General features: G+C 46.7%; 1 protein-coding gene across 3 annotated transcripts in view; it reads left to right on the top strand.

Annotated features, from left to right (window-relative positions):
• The window catches only part of CCDC85C (coiled-coil domain containing 85C), a 176,364-nt gene that overhangs the window by 146,880 nt on the left and 7,442 nt on the right, over window positions 1–22,042 (top strand). For 2 of the 3 annotated variants that reach the window (XM_079949261.1, XM_079949260.1), the window contains 2 exons: window positions 14,457–14,552; window positions 20,204–20,302. In XM_079949261.1, the coding sequence (XP_079805387.1) occupies window positions 14,457–14,552; window positions 20,204–20,302 (195 nt within the window). The remainder of the gene's footprint in view (window positions 1–14,456; window positions 14,553–20,203; window positions 20,303–22,042) is intronic. The other variant, XM_079949262.1, reaches the window with a different exon arrangement.

The following is a 22,042-nucleotide window of genomic DNA, read 5'->3' on the forward strand; positions in this document are numbered from 1 at the left end:
AAGGAAGCTAACAACCAGAGCCCGGTCCAAAAGACATACACTAAGAATTAAAAGCGTTCTGAGCCCGGTTCCAGAACTGAAAGTGATCTTACAGTCCTGTAGGGCTGAGAAAAGGTCCCCCATCCTCTGCCTGAGATGTTGCTCAGCAGATGTGCCCATGTGGAATATGCTTCCCTTAGGACGGCCTTAGAAGCCAGTGTGGTGTAGTGGTTAAGAGCGGTAGTCTCGTAATCTGGGGAACCGGGTTCGTGTCTCCGCTCCTCCACATGCAGCTTCTGGGTGACCTTGGGCCAGTCACACTTCTCTGAAGTCTCTCAGCCCCACTCACCTCACAGAGTGTTTGTTGTGGGGGAGGAAGGGAAAGGAGATTGTTAGCCGCTTTGAGACTCCTGAAGGGGAGTGATAAAGCGGGATATCAAATACAAACTCTTACTCTCTTACTCTTATGCGGAATGCAGCTTGGACAGCCTTAAGGCACCTGCGAGGTAGCTCAGTCAGTAAAGCGTGCGATTCTTAATCTCAGGGTTGTGGGTTTGAGCCTCATGTCGGGCAAAAGTTTCCTGCGTTTCAGGGGGTTAGACTATATAACCCTCCTGGTCCCTTCCAACTCTACAATTCTGTGATTTTATAAGGCTGCCTTCTGTGGAATTCAACTTGGAAAGACAGTTGCTTTGGGCATTTGCTGCTGAATTGCTCCTGAGGAGAAGGAGCAGCCCTACTGGTGAAAGAGATCAAAATGTCCGCTATTCAATTCAGCTATTTAATTTACTGTCGCTGCAAGAAGAAAGAGAGACGGCAACACCTCTCTCCCCCCCCCACCCCGGCACCCAAATATATTGGGCTGTCCCTGCACAAAATATTATTAACTCAGATCCACGGGTAACTCTAGGCCAATTTTCTATGGTAGTTTCCCCCAAAGATTTTATGTGTTTACGTGTTTAGTGCATTTTTAAATAATAATAATATTAAATAATAATTTTTTATTTATACCCCGCCCTCTCCGGCCAGAGCCGGGCTCAGGGCAGCTAACATCAGTAAAATTACAATAAAAACATAATGGGGGGGGGCAATTTAAAATACGGGTTAAAATACAATTTAAAATGCAGCCTCATTTAACTTGTAAGCCATTGCTTTAGATGTTTGCTTTACTTTTGGGAGTGCAGTCCCATTATGTGTTTTACAAGCTGGTCTCCGACCGTAATAATAAATTGTTATTATAAAATATTATTTACTTTTGCATTTGTCTATACTGCCTGTTGGAGCATTTTGTGTTTTGGCATACCTGTGCTCACTTTCCCCAACTCACTTGGCTTTGAGGGGACCTTTGAATTGGATAATTTAGCTCACAGAGCTCAGCGGTGCCCAGTGGCAGCAGGTGACTAATGAATGGCAGTACAACTTTGCAAGGAAAGGGAGGAGACAATGGCTAAAGAGCAGAGCCAAAGGGAAGGAGAGGCCGACCGCGCCATGAGGCTGCCGAACAAAGGGTGAAATCTGAGGCAGCCCTTTTAACACAAGGACAATACAAGAGGGGGAAATGGATTTGTGGGTAGAGACAGGAGGATGCTTCTTCTACGCTTCTGATTGGGTATTTAAAAAAGCAACGGAGCAGAAACATTATGGGCTGCTGAAGAAAGCTAAACCTTATCCTTTGGCTATTGTGCAATATTCAAAGAGGGCAGGGAATCGTGAATAGTGGAGGTTGTCATAAGATGATCCTAAGAACATCATAAGAACCTGCTGCATCAGGATAGTGGCCCATCTAGTCTGGCACCCTGTTCTCACTGTGGCCAGCTCTGGGCCATAAAAGCATAAAATTATAGAGTTTGAAGGGACCCCGAGGGCTAGATGCTTGTGAGAGCACAAGAGCCCTCTCCTCTTCTGCAACTTCCAGCAACTGGTATTCAGAGCAGTATTAGAAACTCAGGTGCAGTGGTACCTCGGTTTTCGAACGTAATCCGTTCCGACGCACGCATTTCCGGAAGCATTTATGTCCGGAAAACTCAATACGGAAGCCGCGTGGCACGTTTGGCTTCCAAAAAGTGTTCGAAAACCAAAGCAGTTACTTTCGGGTTTCCAGCATTCGAAAGCCAAAGCGTTTGACTTACGAGACGTCCGAAAGCTGAGGTACCACTGTATATAAACTGATCACCAAATGGCACCTTGAACCTAGGTTCGGTCACCACAACAATATGTCTAGGCCCCCCCCCCCCAAAAAAAAACTTTGTTGTTGTTGTTGTTGTTGTTGTTACTATTATCATTTCATTTCAATACCGCTTTATATTTTAAAGAAAAAGAATCTCAAACACATTAAAATATCCAATAAAACAACCTGGAATAAAACAGATTTGAGCTTCAAGGAGAATATGTCAGAGCTTTATCTAGGTGACATTTTGCTTTGCTTTCCCCATATGTATTCACCTACTTGATTTATATAGCTGTCCCACCCATGCAGGTGGCGCTGTGGGTTAAAGCCTCAGCGCCTAGGACTTGCCGATCGAAAGGTCGGCGGTTCGAATCCCTGCAGCGGGGTGCGCTCCCGCTGCTCAGTCCCAGCGCCTGCCAACCTAGCAGTTCGAAAGCACCTCTGGGTGCAAGTAGATAAATAGGAACCGCTTACTAGCGGGAAGGTAAACGGCGTTTTCGTGTGCGGCTCTGGCTCGCCAGAGCAGCGATGTCACGCTGGCCACGTGACCCGGAAGTGTCTCCGGACAGCGCTGGCCCCTGGCCTCTTAAGTGAGATGGGCGCACAACCCCAGAGTCTGTCAAGACTGGCCCGTACGGGCAGGGGTACCTTTACCTTACCTTTTACCCACAGCAGAAGTACTCTAGGAAGCCAGTGTGGTGTAGTGGTTAGAGTGTTGGATCAGGACCTGAGAGATCAGGGTTCAAATCCCCACTCAGGCGTGAAGTTCACTGGGTGACCTTGGAGTCAGTCACAGCCTCCTAACCTACCTCACAGGGTTGTTGTAGGGATTAACTGAGAGGAGCTATGGAAACCATTTACTCCTTGGAGTAAACGCAATAAATAAGCTCTTCTGCCCGTCTTCTTGAGAAAGCTGGAGGGGCAGCCAGATGGAGATGTAAGTCGCTAACCTAGCATCCAGAGATCTCCACGTGGTTGCAATTGGACCCGTGCCAGTCACAAAATGCAACTGGAGACTTTCGATTCAGAGGTATGCTGTCTCTGACAGCAGAGGTAATAAACAGCCCTCCTGGTTAAAAAACAACAACTGTGTGTGCTAGATCACATGTGGAGGAAATTTCCCTCTGCATTTAAATTAAGACAGTGAGTCTTCACAACTGAGAAGACCTCTGTGTCCACTAGCTGGTGGTAAGCCCAGAACAACTCTTTCAAAACTAACATCTGGGACCATCGCATGTGCCTATATGTAGCAAGTCCTCTGCATATGTGCTTAGTTCTGAATGTCCTTCTGGAAAACATCCATAAGGCCACAGAGCAATAAAGAATATGCATGCATACGCATGTCTCTGTGTGCATGGGTTCAATGAGAATATGGACATTGGAAGCTGCCTTCTGCTGAGTCAGATAAATGGTCCATCTAACTTAGCATTGTCTACACTGACTGGCAGCAGGTCTCCAGGATTTCAGACAGGAGTCTCTCTCCCAGACCACCTGGAGATGCCAGGGATTGAACCTACGACTTTCTGCATGCAAGGCAGATGCTCTCCCACTGAGCTAAAGCCCTTCCCCCTGTTTCAAGGAGGGTTATTAATCAAAGGGGGCATGTAAGCCTTTTTTGTGGATTAAGTAGATTTCACCTAACGTTGCCAAGGCCCTGAAGATATGCTGTTGTGTCTGACAAGTTGGTGTCTGAGCTGTGCAGGCAGATGGAAGGGGGCTTGGCTTGGCTTGTGGGCAAGCCCCATGGTTAATTCATAGATTTGAATGTTTACATGGCCGGCTGCTCAGTATGTCTAATGAGAGGCAAATTAAATAACCGATGAAGGAGATTAGCATCTGGAGTAAAGTCCATCTCAGCTGGAGGAAGAAAATTGTTTTTGTTTTTCCTTGCTAATACCGTGCGTCAAAAGGCCTTACCCGAGTTTCGAAGGGCTTCAGTGTGATGTTGGGAAAGAGCTCCTGATTTGGACAGGACCCATACAGTTCTTCCCCTGACCTTTCCTCCCCTCGCTGCAGAAAATAAAAAATAAAATTGTGTTTCCCAGCTTGTGCCCTGTGGCAAGACATTCTGGGTTTTTTGGCAGCAGGAAAATTCATCCCAGCAGGAACTAGGACAGCACAGCTATTTAAATATATGAGAGAGAGAGAGAGAGAGAGAGAGAGAGAGAGAGGCCGGGGTTGTGGGGTTTGTTTTGTTTTAAATTGGTTGCCCACAGTGCATCTGACTACTGGCTACCCCAAAATTAAATGTCACAACTGGTAAATGGATAGGCTGGGCAAACTGATGACCACCTGATATTTTGGTGCATCCTGTATACCAGAGGCCTGCAAACTTTTTCAGCAGGGGGCTGGTCCACTGTCCCTCAGATCCTGGAAGGGCAGTGTTTCCCAACCTTGGGCCTCCAGCTGTTTTTGAACTACAATTCCCATCATCCCTGACCACTGGTCTTGCTAGCTAGGGATGATGGGAGTTGTAGGCCAAAAACATCTGGAGGCCCAAGGTTGGGAAACACTGTTGTAGGGGACCGGACTATATTTTGAAGACAAAAATGAACAAATTCTTATGCCCCACAAATAACCCAGAGATGCATTTTAAATAAAAGGACACATTCTACTCATGTAAAAACACGCTGATTCCCGGACCATCCACGGGCTGAATTTAGAAGGCAATTGGGCCAGATCTGCCCCCCCCCGGCCCTTAATTTGCCTACCCATGGTGTATACTGTAGGATTATAAGGCTGGATTTAAAAGCTGGACTTTGGCAAAGAATAGTATGCATTATAATCACAGAATGTGAAAGTTGTAAAGGACCTCAGAGCCCATCTAACCCAACCCCAGTTCACTGAAGGAAGCTTTCAGTCACATCATCCCGGGCTGATGGCTGTTCACCCTCTGCTTAAATGCCTCTGGCAAGGGAGGGGACACAAGCTGCTGAGAGAGGCTGGGACACCGTCTAGCAGCTCTGACCATTAGTGGTGCTGATGATGGCTCTCTGACAAGTGGGTCAAGAAAATGCCATGGTACAATTGTTGTGGCCGTCCTTTTTGAAGTAGGAGAAAGGCTTGCTTCTCCCATTGGCGTGTGTGCCCCAGTGCAGAAGATGGAATATGGACTGAGCCCAGGAATGCAATGGTTTCCTGGGAATCGTGCTTTTCATTCCAAAAATACAGCAAGTTTCTAGACCTCATGACCATAGAGAAAAACTCAGAAGAAATCTTAAATGCACTCAGAGTGAGGCTGGGTATGTCAAGACAGTAGATTCTTGCTCATGTACTTGTGCCACCAATGCGTGGCTGCCCTTTGAGTCCCCTAGGCTGGGGCAATATAACTATAATTATTGCTGGGGGTTTTTAATAGTTAGTGCTATTTTTCTAGAAAAAGAGGTGCCAGAACTCACCATGAATACCTCCCTTGTTTTTTTATAATGGCAATGGTGCCCACCTGAGAAGTGCCGGAACTGAGACCCGGTGAGTCCCGGCTGAAAAAAAGCCCTTAGTTGTTATATTTGCCGATCCAGAAGTTAACTTCATGCCAGAAAAAATAAATAAATACATGTGAAGCATTCCTTCTGTTCCTCCCTCACCCGACCTGATGGTCACATTTGGAGCTGAGAAGTTTATTGTCTCAAGCTCACTCTGGGTATTGTGTGCTGTAGTGGTTAAGAATGTTGGCCTAGGGAGTCCAGGGTGCAAATCCACATTCGGCTTTGAAGCTCACTGGGGCCAATCACTGCCTCTCAGCGTAACCTACCTCACAGGGTTGCTGTGCGAATACAGTGAGGGAGGGGGGAACCATGCATGCTGCTTTGAGCTCTTTAGAGAAGTAAAGGTAAAGGTAAAGGGTCCCCTGACCATTAGGTCCAGTCGTGGCCGACTCTGGGGTTGCGGTGCTCATCTCGCTTTACTGGCCAAGGGAGCCGGCGTACAGCTTCCGGGTCATGTGGGCAGCATGACTGTTCACTTCTGGCGAACCAGAGCAGCGCACGGAAACGCCGTTTACCTTCCCGCCGGAGTGGTACCTATTTATCTACTTGCACTTTGACATGCTTTTGAACTGCTAGGTTGGCAGGAGCAGGGACCGAGCAACGGGAGCTCACCCCGTCGCGGGGATTCGAACCGCTGACCTTCTCATCAGCAAGTTCTAGGCTCTGTGGTTTAACCCACAGTGCCACCCGCATCCCTTAGAGAAGTAAGTGAGATATAAATGCAATGAATGAATGCATATTTACGCACTTGCCACAGTCTTCCTTTCCCCACTCTCGCAGGAGACTGAGGAGCTTGTTTCCACTCAGCCTCCTTGAAACCTCAGCGTTTCTCAGCCTTTCACAACCCATCTCTTTGGAGCGTCTTCCTGCTTTTTTTCCTTAGCGGAAGGGAGACAGCTGGGCCCGGGAGGGAGGGGAACCGCTGCCTGCTGGGACGTTGAGCTGCAGCCATATGGGCCCCTTCATTAATCTTCCCTCGCACACCACCCCCCAGCCACCCATATAAAGATGGTGTGCCCTAACTGTGCCAAAAGGGGCAGGTTTTACTATAGACGCCCATTATTTCCATGGAATTACATGGGCAGCCTTATCCTGACTGAGGCCATCGCTTCATGACCTTCCTCTACATTTCCAGATTGCCGCTGCTGACCTCCCACCCTCTGCCCAGACACCCACCTGCTCATTTTCATCTCTCGCACGCCCTTGGGGGGGGCAGTTTCTGAGGGAAAAGGATATTTCTCCCTTTACGTGGCGACATTTGTGTATCTGTTGCCATTCACAGTTCAGTTCCTTCCCCAGTTGGGAAATCTTTTATTCCACCCTCCCCCCCAAAAAATACAGTGAAAAACTCACACCCTTCCTGAAAAAAAAAGCCTGAGAGGGGAGGTACATAAGGATGAGAAGAAGCGTGCTTCCCCCCCTTTTCCTCCCCCCCCCCTTTTAGCATGTTCTCGCCAAAATACTTTTCGCCAAGCAGCAATGACAGCCTGTTAGAACTGAATGGTGTGATTTCTCCTCACATTTCTGAATGAATCATCCAGCAATTTAAGGTAAAGAGATGTTTGGTTTGCAGCCATGCCTCCCCTTCCCCCTCTTTCTACTGATGTGATGTGTGAGTCAGGCACAAATGTGAAAAGTTGGAATTATCCCCATAAATGTCCGCTTTTGGGGGCTGTTCCCCCCCCCACAGCCTAATCTAGTTCCTGGCTCGTTTTCTTTGAAGTATATTTACCTTTTAAGGACACGGGACATTTTATAAGTTCATTCTTACTTATTTTCGGTCTTCGGCAGGGGGTCTTTAAAGCAGACCACAACCGTTTAAATCGTAAGTTTTTTTCACTCCGAAAATGACTGTGAAAATCAAAGCAGTGGAACTAAAATCCCCACACAGTCACAGCTAAACAGTGGGTGCCACCTTAGATTTGTTCAGAGTCCTTGCAGAATAAAAAAAGGTATTGACTAGCCTCCAAACCAAGCTTGATAAGTCTCTAGTTGCAAAAGGTTTCACAGAAGTGACCCTTTAAAAGGTAAAGGGACCCCTGACCATTAGGTCCAGTCATGACCGACTCTGGGGTTGCGGCGCTCATCTCACTTTATTGGCCAAGGGAGGTGGCGTACATGGCAGTCATGTGGCCAGCATGAGTAAGCCGCTTCTGGGGAACCAGAGCAGCGCACGGAAATGCCATTTACCTTCCCGCCGGAGCGATACCTATTTATCTACTTGCACTTTGACGTGCTTTCGAACTGTTAGGTTGGCAGGAGCAGGGACCGAGCAACGGGAGCTCACCCCGTCGCGGGGATTCGAACCGCTGACCTTCTGATCAGCAAGCCCTAGGCTCTGTGGTTTAACCCACAGCACCACCCACATCCCAAGTGACCCTTTACTTCCCTCCAAATATCTGGTGGCCTTCTTTTCTTTGCCCTGTTGCTCAGTAATCCAGATTCTGCAAACCAAATCCTCTATTCAGGAAACCAGTATTATTTATTATATCTATATGTCTCCTTTGCTCTTTGGAGCTCTCCCCTATCTCATCTTATCCCCACAACGACCTTGTGAGGTAGGTTTCGTAGGAAGCTTCATGGCTTCTTTTTCACATTGTTGTACCTCAAAAAGTTGTGTTTCCATAGCTAGAAATGTTATAGTAGCTTGGGAAGGCAAACCTTGGAGGAGGTGGCACTGTAAATCAAAGTTAACAAAGATCCGAACACAAGTAGCATAATATGTGTAATTTAGACCTGTTTAATAAATGTTTTCTAGATATATTCATCATGCAAATGCCTTGTGCACTCATTGACAAGAACAGTGGAAACAAGGTGCAGGTTTTACTTCTTATTGTGTGTTTCTCTCTCTATTTTTCCTTATACCTCTATAAGGTATGGTTACTAGATGTCCCCGTTTCCCGGGGACAGTCCCCGGATTTACAAATCTGTCCCCGGACAAAATCCATCCCCGGAATGTCCCCGGATTTCATTTAGTGTCCCCGGATTTATATTTTAAGTTTTCTAGATTTATTAGTAGGGAATGAATGTTGTGTGATTGGTTCAATGGCACAAAACACATCACATGGGGACTTCCAGCGAGGCAAAATGGCGGGCGCCATGGCAGCGAGCAGCTCCTGAAGCCAGCCAGAGCCAACTGCGCTACCAGGCTGGCTCCGGGCTGCTGAGACTGCCATTGCCACCACCACTGTCAAGGGGGAATCAGGGGCGCCCAGCCCTGGGGGAACCGCACACCCTGTGACCCAAATCAAGCCAGGAGCAAGAACACCTGGCCACCCGGCCGACTGCCCAGCGGTGCTCTGGGGCCAGGAAAATCCTGGAGCTGGTGCAGGGAGGAGAGGAGACGGAGAAGGGAGAGAGAAAAAGAGAAAGGAGAAAAAAGAGGAGAGCCCTGACCATGACGTGCCGCTGCTGCTGCCATTAAAGAGGAGAGGTAGGAGAGCACCGGGAGGGCAAGGACACGTGGCCGAGCCCAGGCCTAACCTGAGCCTATTCCATGGCAGCTAGCGCTTCAAGAGAGCAGGCCAGAGCCCAGAGGAAGGCCGCGCAACAGAGGAGACCATAGAAGAGAAGACATTACTTCTTTTTTAATAAATAATTTTTTAAAGTAACTTCCCCCTCTTTTTTAAAAAAAAAAAAGTGTCCCCAGATTCTTTGAAAAAAATCTGGTAACCTTACTATAAGGGGGTGGGAGGAGACTAGGGACAGCCTTTGCTGTTGGACTCCAACTCCCATCAGCCCCTGTCAGTCATGGGTGACCAGTTGTCAGGGATGATGGGCGTTGTAGTAGAGGTACTAAGTCGAGGAAGACTGGAGTACAGATTTCTGCCTTTTTAGCACTAAGACTGAAAGCTCAGAGAGGAGGAATATCCCTGGGGAGATTAGGTCCCCTGAGTTTGTCTTGCATTTTACTGACTGTTTAATTGTGGAGGCAAAGTGCTGTGAGCTGGTTGCCTGGAACCTAGTGGAAGTTCTGGGCTGCTTTTGGGTACCAAAATGCGGGTGGTTGTTGTGGTGCAGCAAGGCAAATAAACTGCCGCATCCTCTAGTTCTTTTTAAAAATAGTGTTCTTCTGCCACTCAGTTGGTCTCTCAATGTCTCCCCACCCCACCCCCAGACTTCCCATGCTAGTATCTAAACGGACTTTTTATATGCCACTGGTAGATGGATGCAGCAAAGCGCTGCATATGCCAATGTTTGTTTCCATAGTAACTAATGCACTTCAGAGAAGGAGAAATAGGATATTCAGGAAGGACAAGGGGGGAAAAGATCGCAATAAAACTGGCACAGCAAGTGTAGATGCCGGATGCTTGGAATATTTTCTGACAGAGGTTTCGGCTCACAGAGCTCCCCTAAACTTGAGTGGTTTTTAGTGTTTTGGCTTCTGAGTGCCTCATTAGCCACAATCGTCATTAACCACTTATCATTATTAACCGCTCTCATCTACAAAGGTTGAGCTCAGGGAACAGGGCACACCTCTAAATGTTTGAACAGTTCATAGTTATTTGTCCCAGGTTTCCTGTGTGACCTTGAAAATGGATGGTGATCATAGAGTTGTAGAGACAGAAGGGACTCTGAGGGTCATCCAGCTCAACCCCCTGGTGGCCACAGACCAAGGGTAACTCAAGAGTGGTGTGAGCTATTGTTCTGTATTGTGTGGCCCAAACTAAGGAGACCATATGCTGATTAAATCCAGCACAGGAATGTGCCAGACAGCCCAATCCTATCCCTACCTCTACTCAGAAGTAAGCCCCCATTGAATTCAATGGGACCTACTCCCTGCTAAATGTTTGCAGGATTGCAGCCTAACCCTAACGGTTCATACTCACTTCTGAACAACCCCACTACAAATATAGTTACGCCTTCTTTGGGGGGGTATTGATATGATTCCCCATGTGGTTTTCATAAATTAATGTCAGCCCCACGACTTCACCTGCTCCAGGTGAGCTCTACTGAAACAAATGGATGTCGCCTAGTAGCCACTTTTGGCTGACTGGTGATATGTGCCAGTGGACTCCTGGACCCTCCTGAGGCAACAGTTCCATCTCTTGGAGTGAAATCATTAGGAAAGCATTTCTCCTTGTTTTGAAACTAATTAAACATTTGGAGTACTATTAGTACAACGGATGGCAGTTTTACACAGCATCAGCAACTCTGAAGAGAGAAGGTGAATGGATATTGTGGAGTAATGAACTGGGAGTCGGGGGCAGAAATAAATAAGGAATCGCGTTCAGGAGACAAAGAGCTGTTTTCTTCCCAAATCCCATGAGAAATTAACTATTTGTCGGGGTTTTCCTGTTCTTCAGAGAACACAGAGTAAAAGAGCTCAGGCTTACATACTGTTCTGCCTGCTTTAATACTCTGTTACTCTTATTAATTGTGTAAACATTTTTAAAAAACTATTCCTGAGGGTGTGTGGATGGACAAAGATAAATATCAGCCCAGTCCTCAGCAGGGCCTCTATTCATCTGGTCCGGTGCAGCAATCACCTAGCCATCTCTAACAAGGGCTTTTTTCCCAGCTGGAACTTACCGGAACTCAGTTCAGGCACTTCTCAGGTGGGCGTCATTATGAGAGAACAGGGGAGGCGTTTGTGATGAGTTCTGGCACCTCTTTTTCTAGAAAAATAGCACTGGCTACTGGTAACCAGGTTTACTTTTTATGGTTTGCAAACCAGCTTCTAACCTTGGTTCCAACTTTCAGTTGAAAACATAACCTTGGTTAGCTTTAGCCATGGTGAGTGTGAATGCAGAAATAAATAGGGTGTTCTCCAGTTTGTGCCTTTGAACCCATGAAAGGGCTTTTGATCTGTGCAGGTGTCTACTAATGAAAGAGGAAGGGGTGCAATTTTGGGAGATTCCCCTCTGCCCCCTGAAACCACCTTCCACCTTGTTCTGAATGGTTGCCATCATCCCTGACCATTGGCACCATGGTGGGAGTTGGGGTCTGGCCACATCTGGAGGCCCACAGGTTTCAGAGCAAGCCAGGATCAAACACCATGGTTTGATCCTGGCTTGTTCTCTCTTAAAGGTAAAAGGTAAAGGTACCCCTGCCCGTACGGGCCAGTCTTGACAGACTCTGGGCCAGTCTTGACAGACTCTGGGGTTGTGCGCCCATCTCACTTAAGAGGCCAGGGGCCAGTGCTGTCCGGAGACACTTCCGGGTCACGTGGCCAGCGTGACATCGCTGCTCTGGCCAGAGCCAGAGCCAGAGCCGCACACGGAAACGCCGTTTACCTTCCCGCTGGTAAGCGGTCCCTATTTATCTACTTGCACCTGGAGGTGCTTTCGAACTGCTAGGTTGGCAGGTGCTGGGACCGAGCAGCGGGAGCGCACCCCGCCGCAGGGATTCGAACCACCGACCTTTCGATCGGCAAGCCCTAGGCGCTGAGGCTTTAACCCACAGCGCCACCTGCGTCACCTGTTCTCTCTTAACTGTAGTTAAAAACAAAAAACGACCATTTCCCAAGATTGGACATAATGGGCATAAAATCAGAAGGGGAAGCTTTTGATCTCTTAACCAGGGCTATGAAAGAGGAAGAGGAAGGATGCAAAGACTCTCTGTAGCTCTTTCATGTAATGGGAAGCTGCTTTTTTGGTTATGTTCAATGTTAGCCATCAGTTGATCTGAAGGCTGCTTAGCTGGGACAGAAAGCTGAATAAGAAGCATGAGGGATAAAGCCAGAGCAGCAAAATCTTTAAAAACTACAGCTCCTTCCTTCCTTGTCACATCTGTAATTGTGAAGTTCTAAGATAAGGCACATTTTTTTGTGTGTATTTTAGAAAAAGACTATAATATGCACTTCTTCACACTGCCTGGACAGCACATTCCCTGCAGTGATACTGCATACCGCTCTGTCATCCCAATTTACCTTCACAGCCCAACGGGATAATCCCCCTTTTGTTTTGCCAAACAGCATGAAGGCAAAATATTGGAGAGTTCTCAATGAAGCCATTGTTGGTTTCTCTGAATGGCATAGTGCAAACATACAAATCATAGAGACAGGAAGGGGGCATCTTTCTGAATAAAGACATTGTGCCTCACCTTGCTTGGGAGAGACCATAAAAGGGATCCCCCGTACCAGAAGGTGAGTGTTGGACTAGTTGGGTACTCAGGTTTCTTGACATTAAAGGAACTTTTTTTGAGTTTTCAAACATCAGAGAACTTGATGGCCCATTTATTTAAAAAAACCAGCCCTCCTTTAGCTGCAGCTGTGTGTATATACTTACCTCCTGGGTTCCCTTCACAACCTTCCTTGAAGGGCACTTGATGCTCTTTGGAGAATGTTGCCATGCAGCCAGCGAAGTGGGTGCCAAATATTCTCTCCCTCTGCCCGTGTCAGACAGAATATTGCTTCCTAGTTAAAAGCGGCCCAGTGCTATGGGTGACTTCAAAGGTTAAGTTGGTTTCCGGGGTTGAAAACTTTCCCGGTATGTTCTGAGTAAACATTTCATTCCACCAAGGACACCAAGGTGCATGTTAGGTAAAACTGTATTTAATTGTAGATCAGTCCTTTTGCTACTGGAAAAGCCACTTCAGGAGGAGTCAGTTGGGCCTGGGAAACTCACCCCTCCAGTAATGTACAGTCATACCTCGGAAGTCAAACGCCTTGCGAGTTGAACGTTTTGGCTCCCTTATGGCACAAACACAGAAGTGAGTGTTCCGGTTTGTGAACTTTCTTTGGAACCCGAATTTCCGACGTGGCTTCCGATTGGCTGTAGCCAATCGGAAGCCACACCTTGGTTCCCGACGTTTTGGAAGTCGAACGGACTTCCGGAGCAGATTCCGTTCAACTTCTGAGGTATAACTCTAGTGACAAAATCAGAAGTGCAGGGTCCCTTCAGGGTATCTGTAGCCAAGTCTCTCACAGCCACACTTCTTTATAATTAATAATAATTTAGGGTGCATTGCAATGATCAGTGCAGACCTCCATGTGTTTCCTTTCAGCTAGACCTACCATTTTCTGTGTGGATAACATGGGAAAATAATTTGGAGTGCTCTTTCACAGTGACTTGAGCCTTTATCAAAGTCCCATTGTACGTAACAGAACTTGTAAACCGTCCTCTTGAAACCTTGTGCTTTCAGTGTTCTTAAAAGCTTAGCTTTGGAGTGTACTGAACACCTTATTAGGTATGATGATTCCAACCAGCACCAATTTGGATGCCTCTGAAGATCTTGTTGCCCAAGTCATACTCCATTGGTAGAGCATGAGTCTTGACCATATATCACCCTCATGGTCCCTTCCAACTGCACAAGTCTGTGATTCTATGACATCCTTAAATAAGCAAATAAATAACAAACCATGATGCCTCTGAACATATCAGGGGAAATCCATCCAGATGGGTGGGGTATAAAAAATAAAATAAAATAAAATAAAATAAAATAAAATAAAATAAAATAAAATAAAATAAAATAAAATAAAATAAAATAAAATAAAATAAAATAAAATAAAATAAAATAAAATAAAATAAAATAAAATAATAATATTGCTGTCATAATCATCTACCTTTAGACACCAGACACCACATCAAATCGAGATGGCAGTCCAAATAAACCATAATTAAACTTTAGACACACACATCCCATTAATCCAGAGCTGGGTCAGGTGTTCTTTGGATCAGGTCAGAGCCTAAAACAATATAAAACCTGTAGTTAAAAAAAAAATCACAATATGTGTTGGTTTTCTATATAAAAAAATCACAACATCTATATAAAAAAATCACAACATGGTTTCCTCGGATTCTTGGTCAGCACCAGATGTTTCTTGCTGGAATATATATATACCGGTATATACTTACCAGTGTTTGCTCTCTTGTTTTTTGCAGGGCCCTGTCCGCATGGCTCCCGATCTTGCCGCGTCTCCTGCCGTGGGATACGTCTCCATAAACCAGAAACCTGAAGCCGTGGTGCACGCTATGAAGGTAAGGGGAGGGGTGTTTTGCATGCATTCATCTGGGCTTTGCATTCCAGCTCAAGAGAGGAAGACAATGCGGAGGGGGAATCAGAGACTCTGGGCCGAGAAATAGCTGAGCAGGTGTGCTCTTTTTATTGACATAAAAAGAGCTTTGCTAGATCAGGCCTAAAGCCCATCTAGTCTGCCACCCTGTTCTCCCAGTGGCCAACCAGTTGCCCATGAGAAGCCCACAAGCAGGACCTGAGAACAAGAGCCCTCTCCCCATCTGTGGTTTCCAGCAACTGGCATTCATAGAATCTTAGAGCTGGAAGGGACCAGGAGGGTCATCTAGTCCAATGCAGGAGTCTCAGCTAAAGCATCCATGGCTGTCCATGGCATTTCAAGATGGCTGTCCAACCTCTACTTAGAAACCTCCAAGGAAGGAGAGAAGTATACAGCCTGTGGCAGTAGGCTAGTAGCCATCGATCGCCCTCTCCATTAATTTGTCTGACCGTCTTTTGAAGCCATCCAATTTGGTGGTCACCATTGCCTGGCTTGCAACTGATATTCAGAGGCTGACTGTCTCTGATACAAAAAGTAGCACCCACCAACATGGCTAGCCTCATCCTCCATGAATCTGCCTAATAATAATAATAATAATAATAATAATAATAATAATTTATTATTTATACCCCACCCATCTGGTTGGGTTTCCCCAGCCACTCTGGGAGCCTCCCAACAGAATAATAATAATAATAATAATAATAATAATAATAATACAGTGGTACCTCTGTTTATGGACGTGATCTGTTCCGGGGTGCTGTTTGCACCCCGAAAAGTCTGAAAGTAGAGCACCACTTCTGCGTGTGACGCGATACAGCGTTCCTGTGCATGCGCGAAGCGCACAGATTGCTCCTGCGCATGCACGAAGCGGCGAATCCAGAAGTACAGTGGTACCTCGGGCTAAGAACGTAATTCGTTCTGGAGGTCTGTTGTTAACCTGAAACTGTTCTTAACCTGAAGCACCACTTTAGCTAATAGGGCCTCCCGTTGCTGCCGCCCCACCGCTGCACGATTACTGTTCTCATCCTGAAGCAAAGTTCTTAACCCGATGTACTATTTCTGGGTTAGCGGAGTCTGTAACCTGAAGTGTCTGTAACCTAAAGTGTCTGTAACCTGAGGTACCACTGTAAACACTTCCGGGTTTGCCGCATTCGTAACCAGAAAAAACGCAACGTGAAGCAAACGCAACTCGAGGTATGACTGTAATAATAAAGCGATAAAACATTAGACATTAAAAACTTCCCTAAACAGGGCTGCCTTCAGATGTCTTCTAAAAGTCAGATAGTTGTTTATTTCCTTCACATCTGATGAGAGGGCATTCCACAGGGCGGGCGCCACTACAGAGAAGGCCCTCTGCCTGGTTCCCTGTAACCTCACTTCTCGCAGGGAGGGAACCGCCAGAAGACCCTCAGAGCTGGACCTCAGCATCTGGGCAGAATGATGGGGGTGGAGACGCTCCTTCAGGTATACTGGGCTGAGGCCGTTTAGGGCTCTAAAGGTCAGCAGCAACACTTTGAATTGTCCTCGGAAATGTACTGGGAGCCAGTGTAGGTCTTTCAAGACCGGTGTTATATGGTCTCGGCAGCTGCTCCCAGACACCAGTCTAGCTGCCTCATTAGTTGTCGTTTCCGGGTCACCTTCAAAGGTAGCCCCAGATAGAGCACATTGCAGTAATCCAATGCTACATTATAAAGCCATTACTACATCTTGGGGCAGCAAATTCCCCAGATTACCTCTGCCTCGTGTGAAGAAGTACTTTATTTTGTCTGTTAAGAGTTCACACGCATGAGCTTAGGCTACTCCCTCACGATGGCAGCAGAAAGAGCATGACAACATCAGATAGGAATAGCCGAAGCTTCTCTGACTGGGCCCCGTGTTCCTCGGACCAGTATTGACACTGGTGTTCCCCACAGGAAATGGAAACCTCTAGTGCTGCCGTGAGGAATTCTGGGAAAGAGGAGAGTCAAAAACCTCTTTTCTATGCTGCACGCTACAAAAGTGATCACAAACCAAATCCTCAACTTTGCCGTAGCCACGTACGCACAGACTAAATGTCACATCGCTGTATCTGTATCGTCCCCCCGAGACCATTGTTTTCATTATCCACGAGTTTCAGTGCTGTGCAAAGCACTCTTAATGTACCAGACCCGAGGGCACTTAGATAATCTTCCAGGTTGCGATGCTGTGCATAGATACCAAGGAAAGGGGTGTGAGGAGGCGAGAGAGAAAGCTTGCTCAGCTGGCAGAATCAGCTTGTATTTCTGGGTCCAGAAATCTATTTTTAACAGAACAGACTACAAACGCTGCATTTCATCAGGGCGCATTGACAGAGAAAACTGCCGAGCATCTTCCAGTGGCGCAGCTGTTGGGAAGCCCAGACCCCCTAAAGCGCAGCCGCAGTAGGACACCCCTTTCCAAAGGTTGCCACAGCCCTGCTCCTCTGCCACTAGCAGCCCGAGATGCAGGAATTCAGCAGATGAGTTGTTTTCCGTTGTTTCCTTCGCGGGTCTTTGATAAGCTTCACCTTAATTTCTGTTTGTCAGGCTTCTGTCGAAGGCACAGGGCAAGGTCAGAGAGGAAAGGTGGCAACGCTAGGAGAAGATTGCCCGCTGAGTGTTGCAACCTTTTCATCCTGCCAGCGGCTTTGTGTTTTTCTACATCTGTATGATTTGGACTCATTCACCTCTTGGGGGGGGGGAATTATCAAACAGCTTATAAAATCCATTAATAATAATATTGCTGGGCATATGTTCAACAGGAGCAGTTTTCTGCATCCATGCATCTTCATGCAATACAATGCAAGCAGATATGAGGTTTTTTCCCCTTGCCACAAATCCCTGTTGTTAACATTTTACACTGGGGGAAGAGATATGAGGATACCATGTAGGGTTAGGTTACTGGAGGGTTTCATGCAGGCAATAAAACCTAACGGAGAGTCTCAGCCTGGAGTACATACATGTGGCCATGTGCATTTATTCAGCTACCGGCATATTTCTGGGGCTGGGATTTGATTATCCAGGCTGATGAGAATCGCAGGCGTGCCCAGACCAACGGGTCAGTTTCGCAGCCTGCATCCAGCTTGATCAATAATTAATTCCTTCCTATTCATTAGAGATCTATTTTTATTTGCAAGCTTGTAAATGCCGCTTGCTTGCTTGCTTGCTTGCTTGCTTGCTTGCTTGCTTCCTTCCTCTGGTGTTCCTGCGCCCCCTTGCAAAAAAGAGAAGAGCCAACGGATTGAATTAATTTAAGCGAAACCATACAGTCATGCAAAATTGCCATTGGTTCAAAATATGTCGGTTAAGCTAGTGGATAATGCAATTTCCAAAGTAGGTTAAGGGCCCTAAGAGAATGACCTATTTTTGTAACTGAGACTTCTGAGGCACGGCAGGAAAGGGAAGCATTGGTCCAGTTCAAAGCGGTCAGTGTGCAAAGCGCAGTGCCACCCGCTAGAAAGCTGAGCGGAGCATTTGTGCCTGGTTTTACAGAGTGTTGTGTTCATCTGAATCAAAACAATCCACATTCGTTGCGGTGTTAACCATAATTCTGTCACCGAGTTGGGGGGAAGTGGAAGCTTGATTCTTCAATCGGAATTATGATGTGGCTGATTATTATGCTCGTGTCACAGCACTGTCAGGGATGTCCAGCGTGAGGAATTAACTCTTTCTTGTCAAAAGCACACTTGCAAGTTAGGAAAAGTCTTGCGTCTCTCAGGTGTGTACCCAATGAGGCAGTTGCGGCAACAGGGAGCTGCCGCCCCCCGGCTCAGCTTATGTATCTCCCCCATCTGAGCAGGCAGAGGCGACGTCTGTGTGCAACTTACCGTATTTTTCGCTCTATAAGACGCACCAGACCACAAGACGCACCTAGTTTTTGGAGGAGGAATACAAGAAAAAAAATATTCTGAATCTCAGAAGCCAGAACAGCAAGAGGGATCGCTGCGCAGTGAAAGCAGCAATCCCTCTTGCTGTTCTGGCTTCTGGGATAGCTGCGCAGCCTGCATTCGCTCCATAAGACGCACACACATTTCCCCTTACTTTTTAGGAGGGAAAAAGTGAGTCTTATAGAGCAAAAAATACGGTACTTCAGTCCTCTTCTGGTCCTGGGAGACAGTGGAGCAGGAGAGGTGGGGGCAGGAGGAGAGGTGTGGCAGCCCCAGAGTCTACACCAGCCTGACCTTTCCCTCCCTCCTCCTGCACCTGCTCTTGACTCTCCAATCCTGCAGCTTCTCCTGCCTCCGACTCTCATCTCCTGGATGCTACAGGCTACCATGGATCCTTTCTTCCCAGCCCACCTTCCCAGTCAGTCTCCAGCCCACCTTCTCCCAGTGCCCATGCATCCAACCACCATTCCTCAGGGTCCAGCCAGTCCCTGACAGCTAGACATGAATGAGGAGTAGGGTGGTCATGTGTCTCTTGCTTTGCAGAGGACCATCCTCTGTCTGAAGGAGTCCTCTGTCCAGTCCAGGCTTTCTTTATATTAAAGATAAAGAACTCCAAGAAGGGAGAGCAGGGGCCTGAAGTTGCCTATATCCATACCTGGAAAGCAGACTGAGCAGGTACACACAGTCACCTGGTTTTCCCCATAGCGGCAAGATCTATTTCTGTTTAAAGTATAGTAATGATTTATCCGTTTGTGTCTCTGCATTTTAATCATCCTCACCTTCTGCAAATCTGCATACAGTCGTACCTTGGAGGTCAAACGGAATCCGTTCCAGAAGTCCGTTCGACTTCCAAAAAGTTTGGAAACCAAGGTGCGGCTTCCGATTGGCTGCAGGAAGCTCCTGCAGCCAATTGCCAGCCGCGACAGACGTTCGGGTTCCAAAGAACATTTGCAAACTGGAACACTCACATCCGGGATTGCGGCGTTCGGGAGTCAAAACGTTCGACTCTCAAGGCGTTTGGGATCCAAGGTACGATTGTACTCTTTTGTCTTCTCTTTGGCAGGTGACGCATAAGTGGCCAGTCTGCTTTATGCGGAGCCACACTGTCCATCTTCGTAGCTCAGCATTGTCGAACTGGCTCAGGTTTAGGGCAGGATTCCCTGGAGAAGTCAGGGATTGAACCTGGAACCTTTTGCATGCATAGTTTCTACCACTGAAGCTCCAGTCCTTCCTTAACCACTTATGGACCACTCTTCCTTTACTGGCTTCTGCACCTAACCATGATGGCAGAAGTTTGTCTTTTTTTACCATACGTTGGCACAATTTGGGGGCAGGAGATCTGAGTCAGGCCACAGCTTTTTCCAGCTTAGTTACCTTGCACCTGCACAATTCAATGGCCATATGGGCAGCATCCAGTGACCATTTGCAAAAAGTGTGTATGCATATGTTGAAAGTAGTTCACATGTTCTCCCCCCCCCCCCGGAACTCCCCTAGTGCTAACCATTCATTTCCAGCTTAGTGATGTATGCAGATGGAACATTTATCTCAAGCTCCATATGTTTTACTGGATATTAGACTTCCCACTCTCCTATGTGTGTGTTGAGATTTTGGCCTGTTTGCCCTCCCAATGTGGCAAACAGCATGAGGATGGAGTGGTCATTCCACTTAGGGGTACCTTAGGGTCTATCACTGTGTGACATCATTTTACAATTTCATGTCCATTGTGTTTGTAGGTCCTTGAAGTCCATGAGAATTTGGACAGGCAAATTCAAGAAAACTATGAAGAAGACCTGAGTGAAAAGGAGAAAGCAATTGTTCGTGAAATGTGCAATGTAATGAACCCATTTTCACAGTCTTTCCCATTTCAGTTTTTCACTTCCAACTGTGGTGTTAAATGCTGTCCAATATCTTGTTCTGTGTGTGCAGGCTTAGTCGCTTGTTGTCTTTGCAACCTGCAGAGAAATTGGGTTACGAATACTGTCAATCAAAACGTTCACACACTCAGAATGCTTGTGGGTGTAAGGTTGCAGAGGCTTACTGCAGTTTTACAGAAATGTGGCCATCATGGCTCCTTCCATCCTCCCAGCCATGGTCATTATAGTTCAACATGGTGGTGAGAATCACCTATTGAAGATCTTTTCCCCTATCTGATCCCAAAAACACAGTTCTTAAGGCTTCCTGTGAATGGGAATTGTTATTAAATCAGTTAAATCTACAATCCTATATATGGTTACATGAGAGTTGTAACATCTGAAGGGCACCAGGTTGGGGCTGACTTAGACCTCACATATGGATATATGGACTGGTGTATTTTGTGTGTTGAGTTATGGTTGGGGTTTGGCTTCCTTCACTGAAAAATGTGGGTGGGGAAAATTCCATTCATGAATCAGGATTCCCATAGCCAGAATGGATCAGTGCCTGTGTGTCTTATTGGACTATAATTCAGAGAGTGTCTTAGTAGTCCAGAGCAGCCTTTCTCAACCTTGGGTTCCCTGATGTTATTGGGAGTCTCGGAGAAAGACGTGCTCTCCCAAGCTCATGTTCCCAGCATGTGGCACTCCTGTCTCCAGTGCCTGGAGGCAGACAGGTTGTGCTTCCATAACAGTGACCAGAGGAGGAATGGGCACTGGGAGGAGCAGAGAGAAGAAACGCCATGGTGCATCTGCAGCAACACAACCGGATGCCTTCATCTGCCACAGCTGCAATGAAACATGTCTCTCCCGTATCAGTCTCTACAGCCGCAGTGGGTGCTGTAACTCTTGACTTCCCCCTCAAGAGATGTACTTCTCCATTGTCTCCTGAGACAGATGGATATCAACAATCAGTTGCATTATTTCTGACCACTGCCCCTGCTGGTAATGGATGATGGGCGTTGTAGTCCAATAGGATATGAGGACCCAAGGTTGGGAAAGGCTATTCTTGAAGGTTGTGCATAACAAATTGCTTTTGAAAGTCAAAAACTGTGGTCATCTTTTACTTCCCCTTCTTTCCTCTTTTGCAAGTGAAAAGCCTCCCTGGATCTTCAATTTCAGACTGACCCAGTCCATGTTTAGATAGATAGATAGATAGATAGATAGATAGATAGATAGATAGATAGATAGATAGATAGATAGATGATAGATATTCTTGGGAACCTCAACTGGGGCTTACCTTTAGTTAACTGTGTATAGGACTGGAGCCCTGCAGCCCAGTCCTATGCCAGTGATCTCTCGATAAGAGTGGGTAGGATTTAACCTTCGCCTTGAAATTCTCTGGTTTGCATCCACTTGTTTTGACTATTTCAGATCTGTTCCCCTAAAAACCAAACATAAACAAAACTTTGGAGCATTGCAACGCTCGTGGGGCCGCCTAGGGTAACAGTTATGGTTGAAAGCTCATACTCCCCAGTGGGATCTGGTCCAATTTAGAAGCTTTCAGTAGATGGAAACCGCTAATCTTTGTATGATGTGAACACCCTGGGCTTGTGGGTTGCCACATGGCATGAAGCCATAAGCACCAATGACAAAAGAAGCACTGTTTCTTTAAGCGCACTCTGTTGCACGGGAAAGGCATCGTGGTTTTTCCCACACACA

Source organism: Podarcis cretensis, assembly GCF_951804945.1.
Source record: "Podarcis cretensis genome assembly, chromosome: 1".
Taxonomy (NCBI): domain Eukaryota; kingdom Metazoa; phylum Chordata; class Lepidosauria; order Squamata; family Lacertidae; genus Podarcis; species Podarcis cretensis.